The sequence below is a fragment of the Apis mellifera genome, linkage group LG4, assembly GCF_003254395.2.
Source record: "Apis mellifera strain DH4 linkage group LG4, Amel_HAv3.1, whole genome shotgun sequence".
Classification (NCBI taxonomy): domain Eukaryota; kingdom Metazoa; phylum Arthropoda; class Insecta; order Hymenoptera; family Apidae; genus Apis; species Apis mellifera.
The window spans coordinates 6472088-6489158 of record NC_037641.1 but is presented as its reverse complement, the minus strand read 5'-3'; the positions used below and the strand labels follow the sequence as shown (position 1 = coordinate 6489158).

At 37.6% G+C, this 17071-nt stretch overlaps 1 protein-coding gene and 1 non-coding gene across 4 annotated transcripts in view; both read left to right on the top strand.

The window, feature by feature from the left end:
• The window catches only part of LOC411038, an 89912-nt gene that overhangs the window by 67854 nt on the left and 4987 nt on the right, over window positions 1-17071 (top strand). For 2 of the 3 annotated variants that reach the window (XM_016911876.2, XM_006562338.3), the window contains 7 exons: window positions 7563-7697; window positions 10028-10192; window positions 13508-13642; window positions 14280-14549; window positions 14750-15124; window positions 16159-16581; window positions 16679-16979. In XM_016911876.2, coding sequence (XP_016767365.2) covers window positions 7563-7697; window positions 10028-10192; window positions 13508-13642; window positions 14280-14549; window positions 14750-15124; window positions 16159-16581; window positions 16679-16979 — 1804 coding nt within the window. The remainder of the gene's footprint in view (window positions 1-7562; window positions 7698-10027; window positions 10193-13507; window positions 13643-14279; window positions 14550-14749; window positions 15125-16158; window positions 16582-16678; window positions 16980-17071) is intronic. The other variant, XM_016911877.2, reaches the window with a different exon arrangement.
• Window positions 3753-3828, top strand: Mir9890 (microRNA 9890). The gene is given in 1 exon segment (NR_130409.1): window positions 3753-3828. It is a non-coding gene; the product is annotated as a microRNA 9890 (primary transcript).

Sequence of the window (17071 nt, the reverse complement as noted above, 5' to 3'; positions counted from 1 at the left end):
AAACTGCTGATTCAACTCAAGGATCGATCCTTCTTTTTTTTGTTTTTCTTTTTTTGCACGTTCGTGCGCTTATCCAGAGGTAAAATTTGCATAAATATCGGCAAGTTTGGATTTCTGTTATTTTTGTTATTTCAGATTGCTTTGATATTCACGCACAATCTTTCTCTTCTTGCGTAAAAGAAAGTTATAAAGTCGATATGAGTGTTCGTAATGAACCGGAAGAATAAATGTAATGAAGATGATTCTTATTTTTTTTTATTTTAATCGGTTAGGATTACTGGTTATCATTCTTTATTGCGATAATTTGTTTTGAAAATTCTTGGAAAGTAATTTTTTGATAATAAAATCTTGTTGATGAAGATAGTTATTTCAGAGGAAAGAGAAATTTGATTGTTCAAGAGGTAAAGTTATTTCTTATCTGAATGTGTAACCTACGTACAACGGATAAGAAACTGTGTCAGCATATTTTATGTCCCTTGATAAGCCGTCTTATTGATTAAGACTTTCTCCACAATGATGCAAGTCTAATGTATCAAAGAATCAATTGGCCGTTTCGTATTCCCGATGGAAATATAATAGAACCATTTATCCACGATAAATTTTCTTTTCTTCTAATTTTCTTTCCGAATTTCATAAATACATATTTTCTTTCTTTGATTTTTATTTGAAAATATTCAGTAACAGTTTAACCATCATTCTGAAAATTCACTTTATTTCGTCTGCCTTTTGGGGCTCTCGTCTATTTTACCAACCTTACCCACCAACACCTGCTCCCTTTCAAACATATTTCACAGCCCTTCGGAGGATCCTTCGATATGAATCATCGTTGCACGCAGGTTGCTATATAAGAGCTTATTACAAATTCTCATAATATAATTCTTTTACGAAGAAAGGAATCAATAAATGGTTCTTTTTACATTATTTAAAACTATTTCTTCTACTTTTCTCCCATCTTTAATAAAATCTACCTATAAAAATAATTAAAAAAAAGAGGGGAGGGGAATAACGAGAGGAACAAGATCGCGTGAAATTACTCATCTCTCGCCTCTCAACATCGCCTCAAAAGTATCACGAGAATCGAGAGAAAGAGGGCAAGAGAAAAAGCGCCCGAGGAGCGCACAGCCCTGGCTGTGGGCCTTTGGTCGGCCAGGTTGGTGAACGTAGGACAGCTAACCAGGTGACGTCATTCGGATCTATGTAGGGCCCTGTTGCCGCGGCAAGGGGAAAGAAGAGGGGCCTGTGCGCCGAGGAACACGAGGGACGGAGACGGAGCGAGGGGGGGGTTCGTTCTCGAGCGCAGTGCGAGCCGCTGCTTTCAGGTACGAGCGCACGGCGCCGCGTGCAGGTAGTCTCGTGCTCGTTCTCTCCACGTTCCTCCACGAGACGCGAGAGAAGAAGTCTCGGCTCGTCACCGTTCCCTTTGGATTTACTCCTCGCCGATATCCGATCAACGACACCAAGCTTCGTTGCTTGGAACCTGGATAGGAAGGGTTGAAACGGCGACTGTCGGCCGCTTTGATTCATTTGACGAAAGAGGATAGAGGAGGTAGCGGGTTTAAAGGATCGAAACTTCGCTGGAGAAGAGGTTTTGATATCGTGATTTTGCTTGCTCCAATCGTGGAAAAAGTGATGGATTCGACGATCGATGATATTATGTGACTGTTTTATCTCCAATGGCTGAAGAATGGCTGGATTTAAAGATCGGAAGTTCGATTGAAAGAGGAGAGAAATGAGCATCGTGACTTTTCCAATCCAGAAGAGCGACTGGGAGGATTTAAAGATCGAAACTTCGATTCGAAAGGGTTGAAACGAGAAGTTTGGTCAGAGTCAGATCCCAAATGAAATTAGACGGTACAGAAATGGGGAGAAGTCGAATATCGATTGTTTCGATCTTTGCGGCAAAAACGAGAGGATGTTTGGAAGAGGAGGTCGTCGAGGGAACGAGTTACCGTTGATTGTGGCTTCTTGACGCAGGTGGTGGTGTTCCATGCGAGGTTGAATCTCGGTGATTTTTCTGTGGCCGAGAAGGGAGCGAGGGAAAGCAACGGATTTCTTGTTCGAGGAGCTCGATGACTCGTCCAGTGTAACTGGGTTTAGATTGTTTAGAGCGAGACTTGTGTAGCGGTGTGACGAGGCGAGAAAGATTGAGACATTAATGCTCGCTTTTAAAGTCTTCTACAGTTTCTTACAACCATTTTATGAAACGTGTATACATACGATAAAGTGGAAACTGTATACACGTTCGAAGAATAGAACTAGGAAGAAGAGAGGGGGGGGAATAAAAGTGTTATTCTTTAACTACGCTCACATTTATCTCGATCCTATAAATTATTTATGAACAAAGTGAAAGATAAATGCGGAAATTAAGCGTAATTCAAAGTATACGTAATAATTGCGTTACGAGAGATTTACCGTTTTTATTATTATTAATTTTAAATCAATTGAAATTAATTTTTACAAGAGCACGTGTCGAAATTTTGGTGGAATTTTTCGGAAACCGGACGAACTTGGTGGAAGAATTTAAGAAAAAAAGGAAAAGAAGAAGAAGCCGCACGATCGTGCGCAGAAGCACGTGGCACGCTGAAGTGGAACGAAAGGGAGAGACGCAACGAGTCGTCAAAGCCCGGAAGAGAGGTTTCCTTGCCTCGATCGAGGAATAATATTTTTAAATCGGCTTCCTCCGATCATCACGCCGATAGACAATAACGGTGGGGGGAAGAATTTCCCGGGGTGTTCAATGAAAAGCACAAGCGTAATAATTAAAACGTCTGTCTAACTGTTCACCGAGAAGAAGGAGGATTTATCTGGAGATCTTTTCCTGCTCTTCCCCTCCCCTCCCTCCCCCGAGAAGAATATTTATCGAGGGTTCCCAGCATCGACGATGGGGGAAAGGGGAAGGCTCGCATCGTTTATCCAGGTTGCCGTGAAAGATCACTTGGCTCTTAGATCGAAGAGGTGACTTCACTTGCCAAACGAGTTTATGTTTTTAATCGAGTCTACGACTCGTCTGGCAACGGGTTCTCTCTCTCTCTCTCTCTCTCTCTCCGTACATCCGGCATGCAATTGCTGGATACGAATCCTCGATACTTGTTTGCACAGGGATCATCTGCCGAGGTCTCTCTTTCAGCGCTTGGCCACCTGTTTCCGTACACACGTTTTCCTTCCGTTCCGTGAAACCCTTGAACGAACTCGAGCATCATTGTCCTTCTATCCGATATAATTTCAACCATTGTCCGATAATTAATTCGGATGTTGATCTGGAAGGAATGATTTTAACAATCCTAAATGAGATCTTATTGATAAGACGTACTGTATGACAGTCAAAAAATAAAATTCGAAAGTCTTATTTACTCTGGACTAATATTAGAAGAGTGCAGGTTAAAAAAAAAAAATTGATAACAAAGGACGCAAAAGGAAAAAAGTTCCGCGTGGCAAGTGCAGCAAGTGGATCAAGCTTGGAGAGGGCTAACGAATAGCACAACGTGTAGACATTGCAAATAGAACTATCTCTCCACGGGAGGATCAGAGAGAGGAGCCTAGCCGAGTGAGAATTTGTATTTGCTCGGGACCAGTCGTGGAGACCATGTCGCTCGCCACGGCCGCTGCTCTTATCTCGATTTCAAAACGCAATTTTACTTTGAATTTTACTTTTCCACGCTCGTGTAATCTTTTGTGCTTCGTGTGATCTCGTGAATTTTGAGAAAAATTTTGTTCATGCGTTTGTGTGTGTGCGTCGAGAAATTATTCCTTGGATTTTTCTTTTTCGGAAGAATGTAGAGAAAAAGATATACACTTTCTTTTCCTTTCGTTCTTCTTAAACGGAGAGAATAATTTACACAAAGTGAATTTTTGTTCAACTTGTAAATAAGTGGTTTCATGAAATGAAACGAGGACGCGTTATCTTATGGACCGACTGAGTTTAGTTTCCAGAAAAAAATGTTATTTTAATTCAAAAGAAAAAAATCTAGGAAAGGATTTCTAAGTGTGTGGAAACGATAGGGGATGGAAGAGAAGATGAAACGAATATACTAGTAGTTTACAATCAGAGAGAAGAAAATGTTGAAGTGGATAAAAGTGAGGCAGGACGCGTCGGCGACGCCGACGACGACACTCAACCACGAAAAGAAGGACGAGATGGTGGCAAAGGTCGAAGTTGAAGAGGCGGTGAAAGAGGAGGAGGAGGACAGTGGCATGGAAAGAGAGGACACGCCGTCCAACATCGAGTTGAACGATCTACGAAAAGTATGCTTAATCCTATAGCTTCGTTATTATATCTACATAAAACGAAAGAAAATATGTATATAAAAATTTTAACAGTTTTGCAGTAGAATATGAAAAATTTATATCTACGAATGTATACGGTTTAGAAATGTTGTTACGTAACTTCTTGCAGTCCTGATTGAACTTTTTTCTCAGCATATACTTAAGAAAGTTATAATGGACACGTCTCTATTTCCCTGTGAAACGTCGTTGACATTCTTCAAAACGCATTAAGCCTGGAAAGATAAGAAATTAGTGGCTGTGTGCGCGAAAGCACTTGGAGCAATAACACATGGCCCATCTTTAAAGTGTCATTAGTGGTCGATTTCTTATACGGTATTCGAACGGATTTCCTTCGTGATTCTCTGACTTTCTGATTTGTGATTAGACGCAGGTGTAGTTTCTTCATCGTGAATTATTAATATGATATTAAATGATGAAATTTTTAATTCGAAAGGAAACACATCATACGTATTTATTTCTCCCATTTACTTTGCTTTACTTCGATTTTCGAAAAAAAAAAAAGATATTTGTCATTTTCCAATTCGCGTAATAATTTCAATAGATTCAAAAATTCTTCGAAACGTTTCTATTTAATCGATCCTATCGATGAAATAATCATTGTAACAATGATTTCCAGAAGAACGGAGTTAATATATGGCGTCGTAATAAATCTTGGAATTTTCATGGTCGCTTTCATTCATCGATTTCACGATAGCACGTAGTTCCAACGAGTGGATTGGTTTTTTTTATCGATACGAGGCCAACCTGCTTCCAACAGGTGCGACATCCTTCTCGACGCACGTGGACAAAGACCATCGTCGACTTTACATCAACCGTGCAGAGCCGTTTCTTCAGAACGGTATTCGATAACCTCATCGAACGACTTTCATTGAAAAATTTCACCAATAACCATTACTTGATGCTTCTTTCGATAGCTCGATTTTCTTCGTGCAGATTATTTTCCAGATTTTCTTCACAATTATTTTACCCTTTTTTCTTTCGAACAAAGTATAATTTCAATTATTTTATAATAAATTAAATTTTGCAAGATAATACAACTATATCATGCGTAAAATATGCAAAATTTTAATTTATTTTCCGTCTTCGATATAAAAATCGCGCATTTGTTTCGAACGTTTTTCCCCGCGAAAAATTTCCAAACCGATCGATCGATAGATCCAAACACGTCACCGACTCGCTCCTTCTCCTCTCCTCGTATCCCATTTTTTCCTCCTCTTCGTTAACATTTTTTCTCGTCGCTGCGCCTCGAAATGGTGCACGCGTTGAGCAAGCAGCCCGAAGCGGTGCGTGCCGCCGACTTTCTACGTGTGGCCACCGTTTAGTTGCGAAACTAAACTCGTTTACTCGTTTAACTTTTTTTTTTTCGTGGACTTTTTTTGCACGATTCCTTTTTCGAAAATGCATCTTCGAACGACAACGACAAGACGGACGGATCGAAATTTTCGACGTATTTTTTCCACGGATCGAAGGAGGATCGAAAATCATCGAGTTTCGAAATCGTTCATGCCGCTCTGTTATGCTGATTAGGAAGAAAGAAAAGGTTTAAAAGGAGGATTTCGTTCAGGTTGCCGATCCCATTTACATTTACAGGCTGGATTTGCATACGTTTGCGTAACGGGAAATTGAGAGTACGTGGGCGTTATGAGTTTCCTTTTGCATCCATTCGGCGCTTGATACGCGGCGGAGCAACTCGGCTTCCCGAGATTTTCGTTAATTCCGCTTTTGGTCGTGACTCTCGTCGATTTATCGGTGGAACTGTGACGTGTCTTTCGGTTATTTCGATGTGAAATAAATTATCATCTACTATTTCTTATTAGTTCTTTTTTTTCTTAAGGAAACTTGTTGATTATCTCTTTCTTTTTGATAATATAAAAGATAATGTAAAGTTTTTATGTTTATTTGTACATATTTGAAAGAAGTAATACCTTTCAGTGTTTTTCGTGGTTCAACGAGTTTGGAAGAATTTTAAAATTTTCTATTTGTTAGAATAATGAATCGAGACAGTTTGAGTGAGTTGAATAGAATTGTTTGACATTTAGAAATGTATCGTAAGGTTGTATGGAAATGAAGAAAGGTGGTTCAAGAAAGGTGAAAAGTACCTGTCGCCCAAAACAGGATCACTTTAATATGGAAATTTCATGCTCGAATTCATGAATAAATTATACGAAGGAAACCTCTCTTTTATGCGGCTACCAAAAGGCGGAAAATTTATTTCTTTGACAAAATCTATTTTATTCGTCGATACTTTATTTGCTTCTTATGAAAAATCATTCTCGAAGATTAATTATTAAATTATTAATTTAATTATTATGTTCCAAATTTAAATTCTCTGAATAATGAAAAATTGTAATAAAAGAATATTTATCGTGAATTAATATTCAAAATTAATATAATTCTAAAAATACAATATATATTAATAGTATAAATTTGATAAATAATTTGTTGCACAATGTAATTCATATTTTTATGACATTTATACGGTAATTGTTATCCAATGCTCGAGAAGTTTCATACGATATTACACAATATATCTTCATGCCTCGTGGCCAGTGCATCTTTTGCATCGGTAACGCGATACGTGTGTCCTACAAACAGAGATATTTACACAGTCTTTGCGACACGTGCACTCGCTGCTCCTCGTATCCTATTCTGTTCACGAAACGACCGCATATAGACCTCAAATACCCTTATTCATCAAATACGTTTCATCGTTTAACGCTATGTCACCAGCGTTGAATTGAATACTCGAGTTATTAGCAACCGAACTCATCTTCACGCTCATCATATATATAGTAAAAAGAAAAGTGTTTACCAATGCAATTAAGCAGAAATTGCAACAAGTTTGACGTGGCTTATCGTACATCTTCGTAAGATCTCGTTCGTTTCAATTTTTCTTTTCTTACATTTCTTCATTTATCAAATTGAGTTCGAATTTTCCATCAACAACAAGTGCAAGTGCAATCTTAATAGTACTACAATCTTAATAGTCTCGCGAAATTCTTCAAAACAGAACAGATTTACCTTGAGCCACTTCGACGCAGGACACAAGAAGCGTGAAACGCACGATTAGCCGTAAAACAATTCTTTTCAAATGCAACAAACGCCAACGAGTCGTTAAGTCCGCGGCGCATAATATCACGGCGAAAGGCCTCTTGAGATAACCCATTAATCAACCGAACAATTCCCCCCAACGCGACAAAAGCGGCCCTCTCCAACAAGCATCCCTTTATTTTTCATTTGGCATTTGAATAATTCGTTCGTCACCTTGTCTGTTGCAGGACCTTTTCTCCCAGCTGCAGTTTTCGCAAGAGAGCGCGTTGCCTCCTGACACGCTGCGCCGTGCTCTGGCCGAGAGTTTTCTCGACCAGCAAAGATTCCAGCTTGGATTCATGGACGACGCGGCGGAATGTTTCGTAAGTGACTAGTTTGCCTAGTTTCTTTTCGCCTATTAAGTCTTTTCCAACTCGTTATATATATATGTATAAATGAATCGTAGAAGAAGTTGGTAGAGCTGTTAAAAGATATTTTCTATGCGTTATAAAGAAGATTACGATTGAAAATTCTTTGAATCCAGATGAAAGGAGTCTATTTATTTTTTGAGAAAATTTATGAGATTAATTAGATGGATTATGAAGATGAAGAATGAAAGTATGTATCCATGATTGGGTTGTAGTTTTAGAATCAGAAGTATGTTGGTGTATCCTCGTAATTTTTTTATTCAGTAATAAATTATAATGCGTGCTCGTGTACGTATGTCAATGTGTGTCGAGAGAGATATAAAGTTTTATTGAGTTGCTTATTGTAGCGTAACGGTATCACGAACGAGTTGCAACATAATAAGTGTAGTATTAAACAGAATGCGTTCGAGGCTAGTATATTTGCCAGTATATTCGCAAACCGTTAATGTCATATCAATTATGAACTTCAAATTTCATCTTCTTGACAAAAAAACATACACGTGTAAATCTTTTTTTTTTTCTATAAGATACAAACTAACACAAGATTAAATATTATTCATTAATCTTCATTGCACTCGATACGTGCGTATCATTTTATAAAAATCACGAAATAATTTTATGAGTAATTAAAAATTGTAAAAATTTAATCATACACTTCCATAATCTTGCCAATCCCGAACAGAGCTCGTAGTTTTCGACTTGTTTTTGCCCATTCATAAGAACGATTATCGGCCATTATCCACTCCCCCTTACAACTATTGGCCGCGATCGCATTAATCTCTCAGTTTCGACATTCACGACGTCCATGCGTTGCGATTTCCCTCGATTTTCCGAGCGGTTTACGATCCTGAATATTCCATCGCGCAAAACCAGTTCCACGTTTCCTCTCCGTTCGCGGCTCCCAGTGGCCGGGCGTATCGCGGATTGCCTCAGCCGAGCGTGGCCGTAGGTGACTCCGCGCGAATACGCACCGGTTGTTCACTTTCTCGTTTACACGGGAGTCACGTTTAGATTGGGTGTCGTTTCGTATGCGCATGCGTATATATATATGTGTGTGTGTGTGTGCGCGCGTTTGTGTCGACATCGGCCACGTAAAACGAATGTATAACGAATGCAGTCCACGAGTGTAATAAACGCAGGGACATGCGTATCTAGAGCGTTTCAGGGCATGCTGATTGGATTACTTTCAGCGACTAATTAAACGATTCGATCGTGGCAGTGAGGATTTCGTGTCGTTGGCCTTGGGATGTTCTCCAACGTTGGATTGATTGGAAGGATGGTAGAGTCCAAGGTGTATTTGGTTTAGATTATTTGGATCGTGGTGTGCAAACTTGTTGCTTGAAGAATGAAATAATTGGAGGATAATAAAGTAGAGATGAAAATCTTGTTTATCCATGGAAGATTTTATGAGAAGCTGTCGATGATATTCCTCGTCAAATTGAAAGTTGTCAAATATTTTTAATTTATGGTATTAACACATCTCGTAATTAGTTTACGTATGATCAAAGATTAAGATTGTTTTGCAATCTTGATATAAGAAATTCGTGTACATTGCAAGTATCTCTAAGTATCTCTAAGATTCTAAAATTTAGAATCGAATAAATTTCAATTATAATATCTTTACGTTACGTGGATGGATATATTTTTAAATTCCTAATAGCGGACCGGATACTTATGTTTCAAGACTTGCTGCCATCCGGATAAATTTACGACTCGCTTTATATTTCTTCCAGCAACGCTGGTTGGAAGGATGGCAAAGAAAAGAATATCATAATATACGAGTTTCTGCGAATGCCTCATGGGTTTTCGTGATTGCTTTTCGCGATTCGAAATCATTATTTTTAACTTTGTGTCTTTTGTCATTTGGAATTTTATCGATCCTTTGTTGCATCGTTGCATTTTGCACGATCAAAAAGATATCCACGAATTTTGATCCATTTTATATTTTAAATATTCTCAATAATAATTGATAATAGATGATTTTCATTAATACGTCATTCTCTTATAACTTTTTACAATTTTTCCAAAACACCTTTAACGATAAAAAGTGTCGTTAAATTTTTAATAATAAATTATTCAATCGATACATTCTTTGAAGAAAATAATTATTAGTTTCTTTATGAAACGATAAAACAATGAGATAAATTAATTTTACGTGACGTAGCATCCTGATAATTACTTTTTCGAATTACCATAATCGATTATCAGGAACTTATTTATTTTTAGCGATGTATCATCGAACACGACAATAATGGAGATATATTAAGAAGGAAATATTATTGCAGGAAAACATTCTTCTGCGCATACATCTTCACATCGCCAGCGGGGAGGCGGAAGACATGTGCAGCGCCAGACACTGCGTGCCTCATCAAAAGTTCGCCATGACATTGGTCGAGCAAAGCGTTTGCGGAGCTTGTGGTGCTACCTCAGAGCCTCTGCCTTTTACACAGGTTAGTCTGCTCCACGAGTTCTTCTCTCGTCAAAGGGAATTCTAATCGACGTGGCCTGCGGCCTAAATTGATGAATAAATTGCGACTTTTGATAACAATTGATTAAGAGTGTTTAGAATTGAGAATTTTATGGACAATGCAATATATGGACTTTTTGAAAAAAAGTATAAATTCTTCTAAGAGTAAGTTTTACAAATCTTCTGTTTGAACATACGAAAGAGATTAAATAAAATATTATTATTGTTCAAGATCCATTTCAATTATTTTTACAACAACGTAAAACAACACTTTTTAATCATGTTTCAAAAAATCTAATAGCGCAATAACTGATAAAAAAATCATTGAACAATAAACACAAGAACATCGTTTACAAGTTGTAATCAATTTCTTTCGTCATCAACTTCTCTTTTTTTTTTTCTACCTCCACTTTGTCTCCGAGATTGCATCGTATTTAAAAGCACTCCATCTATCGTCATTCCTCTCATATTCATATCCTAACACAGAATCTCTCGATTCGAGCGCGCAACTCGCGGAAAAACGTGTTTCTTGCGAAACGTTCCATTACGTTTCAAGGAGAATTCAGAGAATAGTTTATCTTCCCTCTTTTTCCCGACCATTCGATTCATCTGCCCCCACGATCGCTTCCTTGCCATCGAACGTTTCTTTTCTCACGTAGCCAGGTAGAATCTCAGGTAAAAATTTCGTAAAGTTTTCTCTCCTATCCCCTCGTGAGATCGAGATCGTTTGGGGGTGGTCCAGGCAGAGAGAAGAGGGTTAACGAGGAAGGTAAACGAAAGTTAGCCCTTCGAGGGGGCCCTAAGGGTTTTAAGCGATTTAAGCGACTTAAGGGAGAAGCCCAAGCGAGCCTAGATACTGAACGATCGAGTCGCGTCGTGTAAACGGATTAGCTGATCGGGATTTGACGGCTCATTGGCCGCGAACGACCAAGAGGAATGGAAGAGGATGGATTTTGAGGGTCGATGGGATACTGTTTCGCGCAATAAACTCGAAGCACGATTGGAGGAGGGTGTGGGAAGCCAAGTTGGAATTGGTAATAGGCACCGAGACCAATCGGAGGGGGTTGTAATTGCTTCGAAATGGGGATCTGCTGAAGTTTCTTAGAAGTTTCGTCTAATGGCACTTGATTTAATCTCTTATTGAAGGGTTGACGAATAATTGGTTTTTAAATTCGTACAATAACAAATGAGTTTGTAGATTATGATAAAATTAGAAATTCTAGGGTTCCCTAGAATTTTATTTCCTGTATTCCACTTCAACAATTGTTCAACATCAATTTTTCTTTAATTAATAGAGAATTTTATTTTTTTATTATTATTTCTATAACAAAAATTATGAAGTGTTTTTGTTTTTACACCAAGTTTCGAGAAACTTGATAAACTATGAACGTGTTATCGCGTTTCTGGTAAACTGGCCCTAGTTCGACGAGTTTGATTATTTCCGCCTCGACGAGAAAAGTGAAACTCTCGATTATTCCTCTCTCTGATTCTGTGATTCGCATTTTATACTGCGATTTTCGCTTTCGTCCGCGATACATTCAGCTTAACTTTTATTTCCTCGTGCATAGAGAAATATGTTTGTGAAACTGTTTCTGTTATACGACAGAGTGGTTAAAGAATGAGGAAACGCGTAATTTCTATTGATTGTTGACCTGAATGTACAACTGAATGTACCAGCAGTTGAAACAAGTATTGCATAATATGTAATTATGTACAAACGCAATATCTTTTTGAATATATTATGAATATACTTTCGAATATAATATAAAAAAATGAATTTTATATTAATTTTTGAATATTTTCTTAGAATTCAAAATTTTTGAATTTACCTTTATACGATTATAAGACAACGATTATATAACAACATATTTTGTTTTCCTCTCAAATTATACGAAAATATGAAATTAATATTGCGATATTAAAAAAGATTAGAAATTATTATTATTTATTAATGTTGGGTAAAGGGAAAACTTTATATTGATTACTTTTATGAATCTCTTTGTTAAATAAGTTAACAAAGAACATTAAAAGAGCCGGACACGTTTCTTTATCGTGGGAATGAATATATATCTCACGGTGTATGGAAGAGTTAATTAAATTTCTAGTTAGCAACATGGAATTACTTGTGGCAAAGTTTCGATACGAAAACCAAAACCAACCACGGGTCCTGAACAAATGCAATAACGAAAGTCGTATTTCGCTCCTGGTACTTCGTAATTACTCTTTTTCTATGATAAAATTATATAATTTTCTGGGAACTTCGCACCTCGTTATACTTTCATCGGGCATATCCCATTTTTCTCTTTCATTAATTTTTTAATTCATTCCACGAGAAATAGCTTTTTGCTTTGCGAAAATCGCGGTCCAACTTCCGAGAAATTCTTCTAATTTTCTATCCGTTGTAAAATTTTTAGAAAGAATTTAAAAGATTTTAAAATTTACCAAGAATTCGTGATTTCTTAAATATTTGATAATATAATCACGAAGAAATCACGAAGGAATCTAATTAGAAATTCTAGAATTCCCCAGAAATTTTTATTTCCTTAAAATATTAAGAATTCATAAGTTTTTAATAAAATTTGCAACATGGATCAAGAATTCTAAAAAAGTTCTGAAAAACAAAAGAAAGGAGAAAAATAAAAAATGAATCCCTATTCAAACCGTTCAAATCTCGTACTTATTCGAGATTTGATATATGAAAAAGCAAAGCGAAATAACGTGTTTCTCAATCTCGTCGAATCTCGAAGAATTGAAAAGAAAAGTGGACGTTTCCTAACGCAGGGTAAAGAACAAAAGCAGTGCCCTTTCGACTATAATCAATGCGCAGCTCGGGCATAATCGAGCACAGAGCAGAAACAACTCACGTGGGTGGAGTTGGTTCTCCCTCTGAGCTTGTATCTGCCGATTATAAAAACGCGAAACTCGTTGCAATCTGGTATCGGTCATGGCCGATCGCTTTTACCAGCTGGCTACCATTATCCCCAGTCGAAGAGAGAGAATTAAAGCTTTTACTTTTTTTTTTTTTTTCTTAAATTTCAATTTAAAATTCTCTGAATTACGCAAGATATATTATTATTATTACATTATTCTTTGATATGGATATTTTCTTAAACAGGAATCTCTACCTGTAACATATTGAATACTGAATAATACGTGAAAAATTGAATTAATTGAAAAATAGAATATTAAAAAGATTGAAAAATCAAGAGAAATAATTTAACAGATTACATAATAATTTTCTTCTCTATTTTCCTCCATAAATTTCCCTGCGTATTCACAAATCTAAATTTATTTCCAGATGGTTCACTACGTATCAGCATCAGCACTGACGTCGCAGGCTCGTCAAACACCGCCGAATTCTCGAAACAGTCCCGATCTATTCGGTCAGCTCCTTCGAAAAGCCGGAGGCATGGGCGACATCAGAGATTGTCCAGTGAGTATAAACTTATAAATACCCACCTACTTTCTTTTCTCCACTTTGCACAACTCTCGTGAAATATTTAATCTCCGCGAGTTCTTCACAAGTTTGCACCTCGAAGCGGTTCCGGTGATTCTGGTTTGATTCATTCGACAAGATCGGATACAGACTCTCCTTTGGCCTTTCTTGGAAATGATATCCCGCGGACTTTCTCTTTGAAGTGGAACGATAATTATCGTTCGAGCACCCACGGGCTATTTGCCCGACCAAGTATAAGTGCTGTAGTATTCGGTTATAATTTGCAACCGAGAAATTCTTCTCTCCGCATTAGCTGGAAAGAATAAATAATTATCGCTCTTGATCATACGTGTTAAGAGATCAGTAATTTAATAATTACACGCATCGATCAATCCTTAATTTTCATATCACATCGTTAGATAATTACATATTTGCTGGTTTGTCGATTCATTTATACGATTACTAATCAATTATATTTGTTTTATTTTGACTAGTAATTAATCAGAAAAATTAAAACTTCGAGAATAAGGAGACGATTCGTTCACAGATAAATTTGAATAATCTGAAAAATTAAATAACTACTTCAGAAATGATTATAACTGAATGTTAAAACTTTTTCCTTTTTGATTCGCAGAGCTCTTGCGGCGCGAAAATACAAATATGCCGGACTCTGATGAACCGACCGGAAATCGTTTCCGTCGGAGTCGTATGGGACAGCGAACGGCCTTCGTTGGAGCATATCATGGACGTTTTCGCTACCGTGGGAACGTCCCTCAGATTGAGCGATGTTTTCCACAGTGTGGTGGACTCTAGATGGGGCGCCTCGACCGTGCATAATCTCGTTGGAGTCGTTACGTATTACGGGAAACACTACTCCACCTTCTTCTTCCACACTAAACTCAAGGTTTGCATAGAGATTACACCGTTTACCCTTCGATTATCCCCGATAAGTAAATCACGCCGAATTACATGGAAATTAATCTTTCGAGCGTTTATATCATGTACGAAACTGTTCTTCAAGTACCACTTTGTCTTAACTCATAACCTTGGATACTCCGCGTTAAATTTTCGAATTTTATTTGTCATTTTCTGGTATGATTTCAGGTATGGATCTACTTTGACGACGCGACCGTGAAGGAGATTGGTCCACGTTGGGAGCAAGTGGTGGAGAAATGCAGAAGGGGCAGATATCAACCGCTGCTTCTGCTGTACGCAACCCCCGGTGGGACTCCAGTGAACACGGAAAACGCCCCGAAAACGGTGACTCCTTTCCCGAACGGAAATGGGCTGAAGACACCCCCGAAGAATAATGTTCGACGATCGATCACCCCCAGCCCGGAAAAACCATCCATCAACAGCACAGCCAGACGTGCCATCACGCCCAATCCAGACAGCCCCCCTCACCCTTACACGCAGCGTAGGATTTACAGCGATTATCAGAACCTGACCGATATACAGAATAATATATTTGGGAATCAGGTGAGTTTCCACGATCAACGAGTACAATCGTGCGTTCAGAGAAATAGTTAGGAAAATTTTTAATTCGAAAATCACGATTCCTTTAAAATAAATAATATAATATAATTTTTCCTTTTGAGTTTCTGAATTTTAAAGTTACTCTTATTAAAGTTTGATAATTTTTCCTTTCGAGTTTCTGAATTTTAAAGTTACTCTTATTAAAGTTTAGTAATTTTTGAGTTTCTGAGTTACTCTTATTAAAGTTTAATAATTTTTCCTTTCGAGTTTCTGAATTTTAAAGTTATTCTCATAAAGTTTAATAATTTTTCCTTTTGAGTTTCTGAATTTTAAAGTTACTCTTATTAAAGTTTAATAATTTTTCCTTTTGAGTTTCCGAATTTTAAAGTTATTCTTATTAAAGTTTAATAATTTTTGAGTTTCTGAATTTTAAAGTTACTCTTATTAAAGTTTAATAATTTTTCCTTTCGAGTTTCTGAATTTTAAAGTTACTCTTATTAAAGTTTAATAATTTTTCCTTTCGAGTTTCTGAATTTTAAAGTTACTCTTATTAAAGTTTAATAATTTTTCCTTTCGAGTTTCTGAATTTTAAAGTTACTCTTATTAAAGTTTAATAATTTTTGAGTTTCTGAATTTTAAAATTACTCTTATTAAAGTTTAATAATTTTTGAGTTTCTGAGTTACTCTTATTAAAGTTTAATAATTTTTCCTTTTGAGTTTCTGAATTTTAAAGTTACTCTTATTAAAGTTTAATAATTTTTGAGTTTCTGAATTTTAAAGTTACTCTTATTAAAGTTTAATAATTTTTCCTTTCGAGTTTCTGAATTTTAAAGTTACTCTTATTAAAGTTTAATAATTTTTCCTTTCGAGTTTCTGAATTTTAAAGTTACTCTTATTAAAGTTTAATAATTTTTCCTTTCCAGTTTCTGAATTTTAAAGTTACTCTCATAAACTTTAACAATCCATTGATTACATTCTACAAATTTTCTTTTTTATATAAAAACGAGTAAAATATTTGTTACTTTTGTTGTTGCTAGGGAGTTGATACCGTGGACGGGGAGGTGGAGTCGAAGTACATCAGTCGACGCGCGGTCGAGAACGTGATGCAGCAGCAGAAGAAGCAACAAATGCAGCTGACGCGTAGCCTGAGCGCGGGCTCGACACCCCAGGACGCCATCAGTATTCCGGATCACTTGAACGTGCCGAGGAGGCGGGATTCCGGGAACTGGTCGGGCGATCGGAACAGCGCCTCCTCGAGTTCCTCCACGACGATGGACAACCCGTATCTGTACATCGTGAATAAAATGCAGAGGAACTCGGGCGTGCCGAAGAGCCCGACCAGCAAATCTGGAGAACTCTCGAGCAGCAGCAGCGGCCATTACGACGCCGGATACGATTCGTATTCCTTGTCTTCCACGGACAGCCTTCCGCTCCAACAGGGTCTGAAGCATAATCTGCAGGTACGACGATATATTTCGCTGTGTCGAGTTTGTGTGGCAGATAGATAATTGTAATTAATCGAACTTAGAGTTCAAATCGATTTACTTAAACCGATAGCTTGCCCAGATCCCGGAAGGCTACCAAGCTTCCTCAGGCGACGACTGCGAACGTCTCTGCAAGGAAACGGACGCGCTGTTGGACAAATCCCGAGCGGCCGAGGATGCAGGGGATCTCAGCACAGCTGTCGCTCTGTGCAGCGCAGCCAGCAGCAAAGCTAGAGCTGCCATGGACGCGCCTTACAACAACCCTCACACCATCACCATAGCGAGGATGAAGCACAATACTTGCGTGATGAGAACAAGGAGTTTGCACAGAAGGATGTTGCAGGAGCAAGCAACGGCCAATGGAGAAAAGGAAGGTCGGTTGTTAAAGAAAAAAAAAAAGGAAAATTAATAGAACGAATAATTAGTAAGGAATTTTGTATATGTGTAATATATAATTGTGTACATA